This window comes from Sinohyriopsis cumingii, chromosome 3 (assembly GCF_028554795.1).
Source record: "Sinohyriopsis cumingii isolate HCF-2022 chromosome 3, ASM2855479v2, whole genome shotgun sequence".
NCBI lineage: Eukaryota > Metazoa > Mollusca > Bivalvia > Unionida > Unionidae > Sinohyriopsis > Sinohyriopsis cumingii.
This window is the reverse complement of record NC_142963.1, coordinates 127763070-127775624: the sequence shown is the minus strand read 5'-3', so window position 1 is coordinate 127775624 and position 12555 is coordinate 127763070. Positions and strand designations below refer to the sequence as shown.

The 12555-nt window shown below is 35.1% G+C and overlaps 1 protein-coding gene across 2 annotated transcripts in view; it reads left to right on the top strand.

The window, feature by feature from the left end:
- LOC149803815 (dual adapter for phosphotyrosine and 3-phosphotyrosine and 3-phosphoinositide-like) overlaps positions 1 to 12555 on the top strand; it is a 38599-nt gene that overhangs the window by 7298 nt on the left and 18746 nt on the right. For both annotated transcript variants that reach the window (XM_089953627.1, XM_089953626.1), the window contains exons 3-5: positions 4452 to 4571; positions 10073 to 10206; positions 10990 to 11120. In XM_089953627.1, coding sequence (XP_089809753.1) covers positions 4452 to 4571; positions 10073 to 10206; positions 10990 to 11120 — 385 coding nt within the window. The remainder of the gene's footprint in view (positions 1 to 4451; positions 4572 to 10072; positions 10207 to 10989; positions 11121 to 12555) is intronic.

Genomic DNA, 12555 nt, shown 5'->3' with positions numbered 1-12555 from the left:
TTGCTGAGATAACCGGGATATTGAATTTTTCCTCAAAGCGCTTAACTATTTCTTCTATTGGGATTTCCAGCGGGATGTCTGTAACATGTAATTCTCCTGTTTGTTTTTTTATCTCCCTTAGCAGCGGTTCTGGTTCCTTTATTGTCACTCTTTCCTTCCCAGTATGTATTTCCCCATATGGTAAGATTGGTTTCTTCCCTTTTGGTCTTATTATGTAGCCTTTGTATCCATTAGGGTTTATGGAGTATACTCTATCCATACATTCTGGGTGGGCTATTTTCATGGCTATCATTACTGTGGTTAGACAAGGTATGTTTTCCCTTTGAATGTGCCTCATGTCTATTTCTTGTGTTCCTTCCCTGTATTTACATTGTAGATAGCTTTTGTCATGCATCACTACTCTTTCCAGCTTGAAAAATTTATCCAAGTAATTGACTTCTTTTCTGGTCGCCATATTGCCTCGTGTTGCTCGCATTCTGTTTTCAATGTCTCGTTTTTCCATGTTGATTTCCATTTGTTGATTATTTTCTTTTGGATTAATTATTTTGTGTAATTTGATTCTTCTTACTCTTTTTGAGTTTCGGAGTCCGTAGTGGACAGTTCAGATAGTCCTGTGGGGGAATCCAGTGCTTCTAAACTGTGGTTTGCTTTGTCCTTGCCATTTTCAGACGATAAAACAACACACACTGTACTTCTCAAGAAGGAGTATAAGAATGACCTCCTCATTCCCAGCAAATAATATTACCCTTTATCAGTAAGTGCATCTACACTTTTTGTACTTAGGCAGCATTTGGTTTTGATCTTTGCTCATGCTAGTTGTCTCTTTAAATTGCTGACAGTTTGTCTGCGAGTACAAAAGGTGTCACTGGTTGACAAACTGACATGAATAAGCACCTGGGATTCCATTTTATTATACAGTATCATATTCACAATACCCTATGGATAGCCTCATTTCCCTATTGGTAGCATCACTAATTTGATCTGGTCTGTTGAATCTTGCTCTCAAACAGGTTTTAGCTTGGATGACCTGACCAAAGCTGTAGCATATTTAATTGGCATGTAAATAACACTGCAAAGCCATGTGGTTTTTGGGACAGTGGTGTTAATTGATAATGGAATATAGTATTGCCCCTGTACTTGAGTAAGATCATCAGGTAACTAAACAATACAGATTATAATCATCTCTCTCTCTCTCTCTCTCTCTCTCTCTCTCTCTCTCTCCTATTTTATTTGATTATGAGATGCAAGAAGAAATATGTGATGGAATACATGTCTTTTGTCTTGGTTATTCAATTTCTAACTTCTAATGCACATACCTATAATCAAATGTAAATAATGTATAGTACTAATACATGCTACTTTAGCACAAATACATTTTTATGTATCTGAATTTAATACTGCCAATCACGTAAATATTTTAAAATCTTTGTCAGTGTCGGTTCATACATTTTTTCATAGATGTTCTCTTCCCCAAAACGATAATTAAATTTACACATTATTCTTCATACTTTTGGAGAACACTTTTTTCATACGAAAATTACATGACATATAATAAAGTGATTTGAATTACATAACATATATATATATATATATATATATATATATATATATATATATATATATATATATATATATATATATATATATAATTTAATTTGGAATACAAGATGAAGCTTTTTGGGTCAAAATGTATTGACGTATAGGCCAGCAAATACATTATTTTAATAACCGATTAGCTTGGTGTTATTGGCTGCATCTGCTCCTTTTGATGTTGAGTGTCAGTGATTGAACTTGGCATGTTTGATTTGTCCTGATACAGGTGATGGTATTGTTTTAACCATTGGAGTGATTGCTATTTGTCATAGGCATAGTTTTGCTCTTGAATATTTTTTATTTGGATATTTGTAAAGGTTAGTCCATAAAGTTAGATACCTACAAAAAAATGCAAATTTTGACAGGCAAAACCACAATTTTAAGTGCCCACTAAAACGTCTTCATTTGTTTTACTAAACCAGGAAAATTGAGACCTATGAAAATAAATGAAATACAGACTAACTCATTCTTTCAGTGACATAGGTACATTAATTGAATGTAGATGAGACCATTCTACCATGGTCTTGCATAAAGGTGCAGTATTTGTACAGTTTGCTTCTTCTTCAGAGGCTAGGTCACCTTTTACATGCCTTTTATATGTCAACCATATTGTTGTGATATTGCCCATTCATCTTTTACCAGTTTTGTTTCTGCATAATCATTTAAGTTGTCCACCATTTGCCAGATGTTGAGGATGGCTTGCACTTGGGGTAAGGACAAAGGAAGATAAATGGTTTCTGCACAATATATCTGAAATTACTGTATTTCATGAATGGCTTGCACTTAGAGTAAGGAAGATCCTAATAGATTCTGTGACAGGATGAAAATAAATGCTTTCTGCACAACAACTTTTCGAGTTCTCCACCATTTTACTGAAACTAAACTTTTTGGATGACTGCACATGGGGTAAGAAAAAAGCTTGTTGATTTTGGGATTAAAAAATCAGATGTCGCAGTCACTATAACTGAAAGAAGAAAAATGGTTTCAGCATGATAACATTAGTTTATATCATTGGTATGGACTTCAGTATGGAAATTCAGATTTTATAATAAATTTTGTTCATGTGTCTTAAGAGTTCTACAGGTTTTATTTATTTCACCTCTATCTTTCATTTTATATTGTTCCACACATATTATGTGACATTGACAGGCATAAGGATGGCATATCTGGGGGCTAAAGTTCTTGGTTAAAGCTATTGTAATTGTAATTAAAAAAAAGAATCTTTTCTGCATTTTAAGTTTAGTTCAAAACTACATTCCTGAACCAAAGGCTGAGGTCATTGAGACTTGTTGGTCAATAGTCTCATGAGTACACCATGAACTTCAAGTGCCTGCATAGAGTACTATTACATGCATGGTGGGGTACATACTATACCATTCATGACATAAATGGTACACTATTACATGCATGGTGGGTACATAATATACCATTCATGACATACATGGTACAATATTACATTCATGGTGGGTACATACTATACCATTCATGACATACATGATACACTATTACATTCATGGTGGGTACATAATATACCATTCATGACATACATGGTACACTATTACATTCATGGTGGGTACATAATATACCATTCATGACATACATGGTACACTATTACATGCATGGTGGGTACATAATATACCATTCATGACATACATGATACACTATTACATTCATGGTGGGTACATAATATACCATTTATGATATACATTGTACACTATTACATTCATGGTGGGTGCATAATATACCATTCATGACATACATGGTACACTATTACATGCATGGTGGGTACATAATATACCATTCATGACATACATGGTACACTATTACATACATGGTGGGTACATAATATACCATTGAGGACATACATGGTACACTATTACATGCATGGTGGGTACATACTATACCATTCGTGACATACAACCGCTCTGGTGGCCTAGTGGTTAGAGCATCCGCCTCGGATGCAGGAAGTCATGGGTTCGATCCCCGGCCGAGTCATACCAAAGACTTACAAAAATGTTTCTGGTCAGCCTTGTGTCAGGATAATGTGACTGGGTGGGACATCATGTTACATGTCTGCGGCATGATGCCCCAATGCTAGACATCACTATAAACTGCCACACTGCAGACATCGTAGGGATTTGACTGAAAAATTGTTAAAGCTACGTTAAAAATTCAAATCACACACACACATGACATACATGGTACACAATTACATGCATGGTGGGTACAATGTATACCATTCATGTTTCAAAAGATATGTCATAAGTACCCTCGTTGGATGACATACAGTATACACTGACAAGCCCACACAAACACTGATGCATAAAGTGACTCAAAGAAAGCCAGTTTAGGACCAACTTAATAATGAAGGAGTTTTTCCAGAATTTAACATATGGAATAGGAAGGTTCCTTTACAAGGACCCCACATTGAAAACATCCTGGAAGACTAACTCAGAGAACTTTGATACTGAGACTGGAATTCAACCCACACCCCCATCCACCCCATAATACAATGTCTGCCTCCTGAACCAGTCAGTAGTATGTTTCCTTATTGGTCATTTTGGGTAAATGCATTGCTAATTTAGTACAACCTTGACAGCTCGAATCTTTGGATAGTAAAGGACTGAGTAAATTAGTTGAAGAGTTTAGTTCAGTAATTCAAATGAACAAGGGTAAATATAAATATAACATTCTGCCAGGTCTTGGACACAGATACACAGTCATGGGTGTTGGAGCTAATCATCTTCAAGCCATCCAGATTCTGCATGTATCATCTTCGAGTCATCCAGATTCTGCATGTATCGTCTTCAAATCAGTACAGTGTTAAGTGATCATAATGTATCCACTTCTCTTTTCAGCTTTTTCCATCCAAACTGTGATCGCCATACTGCAGAATGCCTCCTGCTGCAAAATGGGGTTGATGGCACCTTTCTAATTAGAAACAGCTCCAAACAGGGGGAGTATGCAGTATCTGTTAGGTAACATTTAAAACTATTTCACTGACTCAATTTCTCAGAGTATTTTTACCAATGAGAATGCAGGTTTTTGAAAAGTAAGCCTTCTCCCAAGTCTTGGAACTCAATTTTCAATTAGGTATAGAAAAAGCACATTGTAAGTATGTGACTACATGATTTTAGTTTTCATAACTAAAATGTCTGGACAAACCAGCTATGGAAACTTTATTAAAAAAATTCATACTGTAATAGAAAGGGATACAAAGTTTGACAGTCCTTGTTGAGAATCATGCCCAGTCTATCTGCCTCACATTCAAGCATACATGCTACTATACTAAAAGGTACAGACCAGTTATTCTGTTTAATAACTGGCCTTGTATACCTTGACCATAAGACTCTGCTCCTCCCCCGTTACTTTGACTTTCATCCTCAAATGTTAACACAGATAACCTCTCAAAGAAGTCAAACCCACCAGGCCTTCAACCACGGAAAGTCAGCCAAGATCCAAAATGCAATGGAAATGAATACAAAGACTAACTGTCACTATCAGGACTAGAACCCAGTTTCATTTCCCACTGAAATCAATGACAGCATGTTTTCCACTACCATGAAAGATTATTTATGATGTCTAGTTTCCTCACTGAAAGTATATATAATGTAGTTGGTTGTAAATGAAAATGGTGCCGATCTGTCTTCCAATATGACCACCAGAATGGCCATCCTGAAAATCTTATGATAGCTTGATGGTTTATCACATTGATACCTTTCATTCAGCAAAGATTTCTTATGATGTCCAGTTGGTTCTAAATGGACATTGCACCAATCTGATATTCAATTTGGTCACCATGGCAGCCATCTTGAAAATCTTATTGTTACTTCTCCAAAATAGAAAGACTTATTATGATGTCTCATGGTCCTGCATGATGTCTTGTTGGTCCTACATAATGTCTTGTTGGTCCTAAATGGTGCCAGTCTGACATCCACAGGAGCAAATTTTAACATTTTGTTGTTGCTAAAATATGTCAGAGATGGTTACAGCACTGAGCATTGAAAAGGAAGAATTGGTCTTGTCTTGAATTCCTGAAATTTCTTTTCATCCAGTACAGCACAGGTCCTTTCAAATTGCTCATTGTTTTACAAATACTGAAATATTTTTGGTCTTAAATGGTAATAAATATAGACATGACATGCTATGAATCACTTTAAATTTGTGGGTGTGAAATTTCATGGTTTGGTTACAAAATATGAAATTATGGAGACATAATATGATAAATTAATGAGTGGCAACGTATATATCACTTTGAAAGATTATACCATCATTTACTTTCATGCACTGCCTAGTAGTCAGACATAAGTCATACTGCACTAACCAGATTGATTAGGTAAGTTATTACTTCCTAACACTTGGCATAAATGCATAGATCCAAATCAGAGATGATGGGGACATCCTTTTTCATGTATTGAAAATCAAACAAGCCGAATATGAATGCTGTAATCAGTGTGAAAATAAGACAGTAGTACTTTTGACATTTTCAAAGCATATCACAGGGAGAGGCAGCTGTCTTCTTTAAAAGAAATGGCATCATACCTTTGTGCCAACCACATGCACAGAAACCCCCAGATTTACCCACTGACAAATTCTCCTGGGAGGAACTTAAATCACCCTTTCAAGGGAGGTATTACAAGACTATGCTCTTAAGTAAAGTAACAGAAAAGAGTGAAAAGCAATGAGCTTTGTAAAATTCAACAAATGTTTTATTTCGCTAGAATACATAATGAAGGTGTAATAAAAGGAACTTCATTATTGCAAATTAAATCCCAGATAGTCATAGAATTACAGACACAAATCCTAATAATTAAAGTGCTGAATATACCTTATTGGAAATCCAAATTAAATCCAAAGCTGAATGTGTCGATGTGTCTGTGATAACCCATATAATGCTGATTTTTGGGAGGGTTTCACTTCTTTTATTTTTCAGTTTAAAAAAAAACTTAATTCAATTAATTTTAAAACTTTTCATTTTAGCCATTTATGAATACTAATGTTTGGGTTTTAGACAAATATTTTTTTATATTTTTAGCCTTCACTAGAATTATATTAAATAAATAAAAAATTCATATGTAATTGTGTTAACACAAAATTCATGTAAGTTGATGGATACCTTATTTGAATTGGGCACAGTAATTGTTCTCATATTATCTGTTATGTCTAACAGTTTCTAACAGTAGATAATGCACTGCCATCATGTGACAGAGTCTAACTGTAGTTGATGCACTTACTTCCTGAAATAGTGTCTAACTGTAGATAATGCACTTCCTTCATGCAGCAGTGTCTAAATGTAGATGCACTGCTTTCCTGTGACAGTGTCTAACTGTAGATAATGCACTGCCTTTATGTAAGAGTGTCTAACTGTAGATAATGTGCAGCCTTCATGTGACAGTCTCTAACTGTGGATAATGCACCTCCTTCCTGAAACAGTGTCTAACTGTAGATAATGCATTGCCTTCATTTGATAGTGTCTAGCTGTAGATAATGCACTGCCTTCATGTAAGTGTCTAATTGTAGATGCACTGCCTTCATTTGACAGTGTCTAACTGTAGATAATGCACTGCCTTCATGTGACAGTGACTAACTGTAGATAATGCACTGCCTTCATGCAACAGTGTCTAACTGTAGATATTGCACTGCATTCATGTAAGAGTGTCTAACTGTAGATAATGCACTGCCTTCATGCAACAGTGTCTAGCTGTAGATAATGCACTGCCCTCGTGTGACAGTGTCTAACTGTAGATAATGCACTGCCTTCATGCGCCAGTGTCTAACTGTAGATAATGCACTGCCTTCATGCGACAGTGTCTAACTGTAGATAATGCACTGCCTTCCTGTAACAATGTCTAACTGTAGATAATGCACTGCCTTTATGTAAGACCGTCTAACTGTAGATAATGCACAGCCTTCATGCAACATTGTCTAGCAGTAAATAATGCACTGCCTTCCTGCAACAATGTCTAACTGTAGATAATGCACTGCCTTTATGTAAGAGCGTCTAACTGTAGATAATGCACAGCCTTCATGTGTCTAATTGTAGATGCACTGCCTTCATGCAACAGTGTCTAACTGTAGATAATGCACTGCCTTCCTGTAACAATGTCTAACTGTAGATAATGCACTGCCTTTATGTAAGAGCATCTAACTGTAGATAATGCACAGCCTTCATGTGTCTAATTGTAGATGCACTGCCTTCATGTGACTGTCTAACTGTAGATAATGCACAGCCTTCATGCAACATTGTCTAAATGTAGATAATGTAATTCCTTCATGTGATAGTGTCTAGCTGTAGATAATGCACTGCCTTCATGTGTCTAACTGTAGATAATGCACTGCTTTCATGCAACAGTGTCTAAATGTAGATAATGCAATGCCTTCATGTGACATTGTCTAACTGTAAATAATGCACTGCCTTCATGTGTCTAGATGTAGATAATGCACTGCCTTCATGCAACAGAGTCTAACTGTAAATAATGCGCTTCCTTCATGTTCCATATCTAGGATATTTTCATGGATAAACAGCTTTTAAGAGGTTATTCAAGGATACATTAGCTTAAAAAATTAGTTAACTGATAGTTGTTATATTTTCTCTAGTCTTAATGCTTTCACCTTTCTCAGTATTTGTAAATTGTATTGCATCGCATACAGTTTTATTGAGTTTTTCTTATTGTTAATGGATATAACATCTACTTTGTGAAGTGAAGAAAGACACAAAGTATGAGTAATTTTGCATTTAATACAGTAGATTCAGATGTAATTATTACATTAGCTTGTAGCTTTCCGGTTCATGTAATTTTGCTTGCAAATTGAGTCACAGTGAGCAAATTTCTAAGAGATCTCAATCAATAATGTACCAAGACCTAACAAAGCAACAAGCAGTGTTTTTCCACGGCACACAGAGGAGGGGAGCAAATGCTTTGAATATAAGCAGGGTGCATATCTTGTGACTAAATTCATGGTCCAGTTTGCCCATGAAAATTGATATCCATGAATTTGAAGTGAATCACGGTGGATCTTGACATTGTGTGAACTTTCTTTCCAAAATTGAGTTACCAAGTAATAACATTTTTACATAAATGGTCATAATTTTGATGTGCTATAACCTGTTTTAAATTTTTTCACCTGTAGAAGAAAATAATTAGTTATAAATATTTCATTTTCGTTTTTAATTATTCTGTGTGTATCCTGCTTTCCAGTGCAAATTTGTTTTATAGTTTTATTGTCAAGCAAGTGGAAACACTTTTGAGATTCACTGCTTGATGGTGCAACAGCTTATGAAATGAACTATCGCATGGTTCAAACATCACAAATATAGGTCAGTATGACCCACATTTCATATATCATTGAATTTGGTTAAATTTTATGTTTTATTAGTTTGTGCTAGAATCATTAAACTTGATGATTGTATACATCTCTATTAGTACCATGCCCATACAAAATAAGTCACAGTGACCTACATTTTACTGGTTTAGGATGAGTTTTTTAGTTTGGGTCATGATCATACAAGATTTATAGTAGTCATTTTAAGTTAAGTTCTACAGTTGTAAAAGGGGGCCCTGAGTGGCCGAGTGGTCTAAAGCGCTCTCCATTACGGATCACTGCCATCTCACCTCTGTCTGCATGGGTTCGAGTCTAGGATTCGGCCAATGTGGGTATGTGAGAAAGCTTGCCAGTAGCTTCTCGTAGGTTGGTGGTTCTTCCCAAAGTTTTCCCAGGTTCTTCCTCCACCATTAATACTGGCCACCATGCATAGCCTATCATGTGCTGAAAAATGACGTTAAACCCCACAACAACAACAACAGTTGTAAAATAAAAGATTGTCAATAAAAATCTCTGGTTGGAAAAGGAGTGAATATTTCATTGCAGGATCACTTTAGTCAGAATTGGTTTTCTGCATGATGATTAATGTGTACATTAATTGGAATAACAGACCTGAGAAAGAAAATAATGCAAATAGAAATTATATTCAACCTTGGAAAAGCTTTAGTGATGTACGACTTGACCTATATCATCAGCAGATTTTCTGTTGTGGAAAACTCATTTGATCTAAGTAATTGTATCATATTGAAAATAATAACCCATTGACATATCCTTTTCTTTGTGTGTTTGACAAGAGGAGTCTTGTGAATTTTAACTTGTGCAAATTTGAAGAATATTTGCAGCTATTATTTTGTGTACAATTAGTGACAGGGTACTTTCCCCATAACTTTTTGTGTGACTTAGGGCTCAATATTCGACTAGGGTTAGCAAAAAGAAAACAAACACTAACCTGTAAATGAGTGATTTTGAATTTCTTGGACCCTTAGCTATGTAAATATATAAATTTTTAAAGAGTTAAATATCCATTTTGCAAGCAGTCATACTTAAATAAGGTATTTTGGTAAAGTAGTATTTACAAGTTATTTGAAAAAGTCACACTAAAAAAAGTTAATTGCAGTGCCATACATTTCTTTGCAATTACTTTCACTGCTTTCAGATGGGGTCAGTCTGTGAAAAATTATGCGATAACGTGGACTGGTTCCATGTACTTGTTTGGTCATGGAGAGTACAAGACTGCAGCAGATTTGGAGTACCACTTTCAAAATAATCCTCTTCTTGGAGGGGACTCAGGTACAGTATGGTGCCGTGAATTTTTTTAAGATAGCCAATTTCCAGCTAAAGGTTTAGATAGTTAAAACAGTAAGCATGACATAAAATTGTACTTCATTATACATTTCAGTGCCTGTAAAATGACTAAGCAAAGTGAGGTCATCTGAAAATATCAAAATATGCATATTATATGAAATACACAAAGCCCAAGATGAGCATACCTTAGTGAGTTTTTGTGACATATTATCTAAGCTAGCCAATATCATATGTGACACACCAGAGATGTGTTGCAATATTACATGTGAGCATTCTTGGCTTGCACACAGCTTTATGTAGAAAATCATTTTGTTTTGTTTGCTTTCTTTATTTTCTTACCTGAGTCCATTTTTAGATGCCAAAAGTAATTTGTTTGTTTAATCCAAACTGTATGACTGGTTTGCAGCATCTCATAGCATGCTGCTATGATAACACACACAGATTTTCAAAAGTTGTATGCTTTGAAAAATTTTCATCTGCAGGAAGTTTGTCATGAAATCAGAACAAGGTAAAGCACTAGAAACTATTCAGAAAGCCACTACACCCATTGTAACAAAAATATTCTGCACGTTTATCTATCATTTGTTCTGACAAAAGGTAGGTAAAAGGTACTTATATGCATTGCCTTTGCCTTATCGGTACCTATTGCATTGAAATAAACAGCAAATAAAGAAATATATTCCTATTGATTAATTCATTTTTTAGAGTAATAAATATATTTAATTTGATTTCATAAATTTATTTTTGTCAATTTTTGTTTTGTTTTAGGTCAGACAGTCATGTTACAGTATCCATACCCCAAAAAAATAATTGAACCAGATCTGTATGATGGCATTTCCATTCATGCTGAACGTAGACTTAGTACTGGTGAAGATAATGAAAGAAGAACAGATTTTTCTGTAAGTGTCAAGAAGAATTTTAAATGTACTGATTTACCAGTAGTCTTGATGTTTCACAATGATATAATCCAAAATGTCCCTCACTATAAAGCACCTCATTATGGTGTAATCCCGTATATCACAGAAATGGTCATGGATCCCATTTTATAGATGAATGTACAATCATATTTTTTCCTCCATTTGTCACCTTGAGAGGATTTTGATTAAGATCATCCGTGTTTGCAGACTTATAGATTTGCAGCTTTTGAAGGTTGAAAGTCATTCTTATGCCATGAACCACTCCGGTGGCCTAGTGGTTAGAACGTCTGCCTCGGATGCGGGAGGTCATGGCTTCAATCCCCGGCCGAGTCATGCCAAAGACTTACAAAAATGGTACTAACAACTACCTTGCTTGGTGCTCAGCATTAAGGGGTTAGTGTTAGGACTGGTCGGCCTGGTGTCAGGATAATGTGACTGGGTGGGACATCATGCTACATGTCTGTGGCATGATGCCTCAGTGCTAGACATCACTATAAACTGTCACACTGCAGACAACGTAGCAGTATGACTGAAAAATCTTACGCCATGGTGGAGAAGGGCATTACCAACTGATGCATACTCTACAAAAATGAACAAATATTGCAAAATAAATATGAAGTATAACTAATTCATTTAGAAATTCAATGCCATTCTTCACTGTTAAAATGTGATTATTATTTTTTTGTCAGTTTCTAAAATCTATATGTACAAAAGCTGATGATGTTAACTACTTTCAGGGAACTGCAACTTGGTTAAATAATGTAAAACTCTGATAGTAACAGAGAAGGAATGAAGAAATAGTGAAAGAAAAAACTAAAGATTGGTGGCTAAACATATGAGTGCATGCAATATTCTCATAATGGATTATCACAAACTTGAAATTTTATCATCAGCTAAATTTTAAATGAAAATTGAATATACTGTATTATCGAGTTCCTTTAAGCAGAAGAGAGATGAAAGCGTGTGTGCAGGATGCAGAGGCAGACAACTCCATGAACACATATTTTAACTATATTTTTGGGCAAAGTTACATAAAACAATCCTGAATATGAAGTGAGGAAATTCTCTTAAAATTTGTTGAAGTAAGAAAATATGATTTGATGCATACAGTTCATTACGTAAGAAACATTGAAATATTAATGTTGATATTCATCTATTTTACTGTAGCCTGGATAACTACATGTCTTTCTCAAATAAAAAAAAAAAAACAGATAAAATTTAACACTGCATAGAGAGAAAGAGAAGAGGATTGTAAATATTAATGTCTATATCACAGATATTATATTCTTTTCGATCAAAACATAACAGTGAAAGTGGGCAGACTTTGATTGTTTGTACAAGGTGTTTCTTTTCCTTTGTCAGGAAATAACAAACAGAAGTCACTGAACATCTAAGATTACAGCATAATCATCACGGG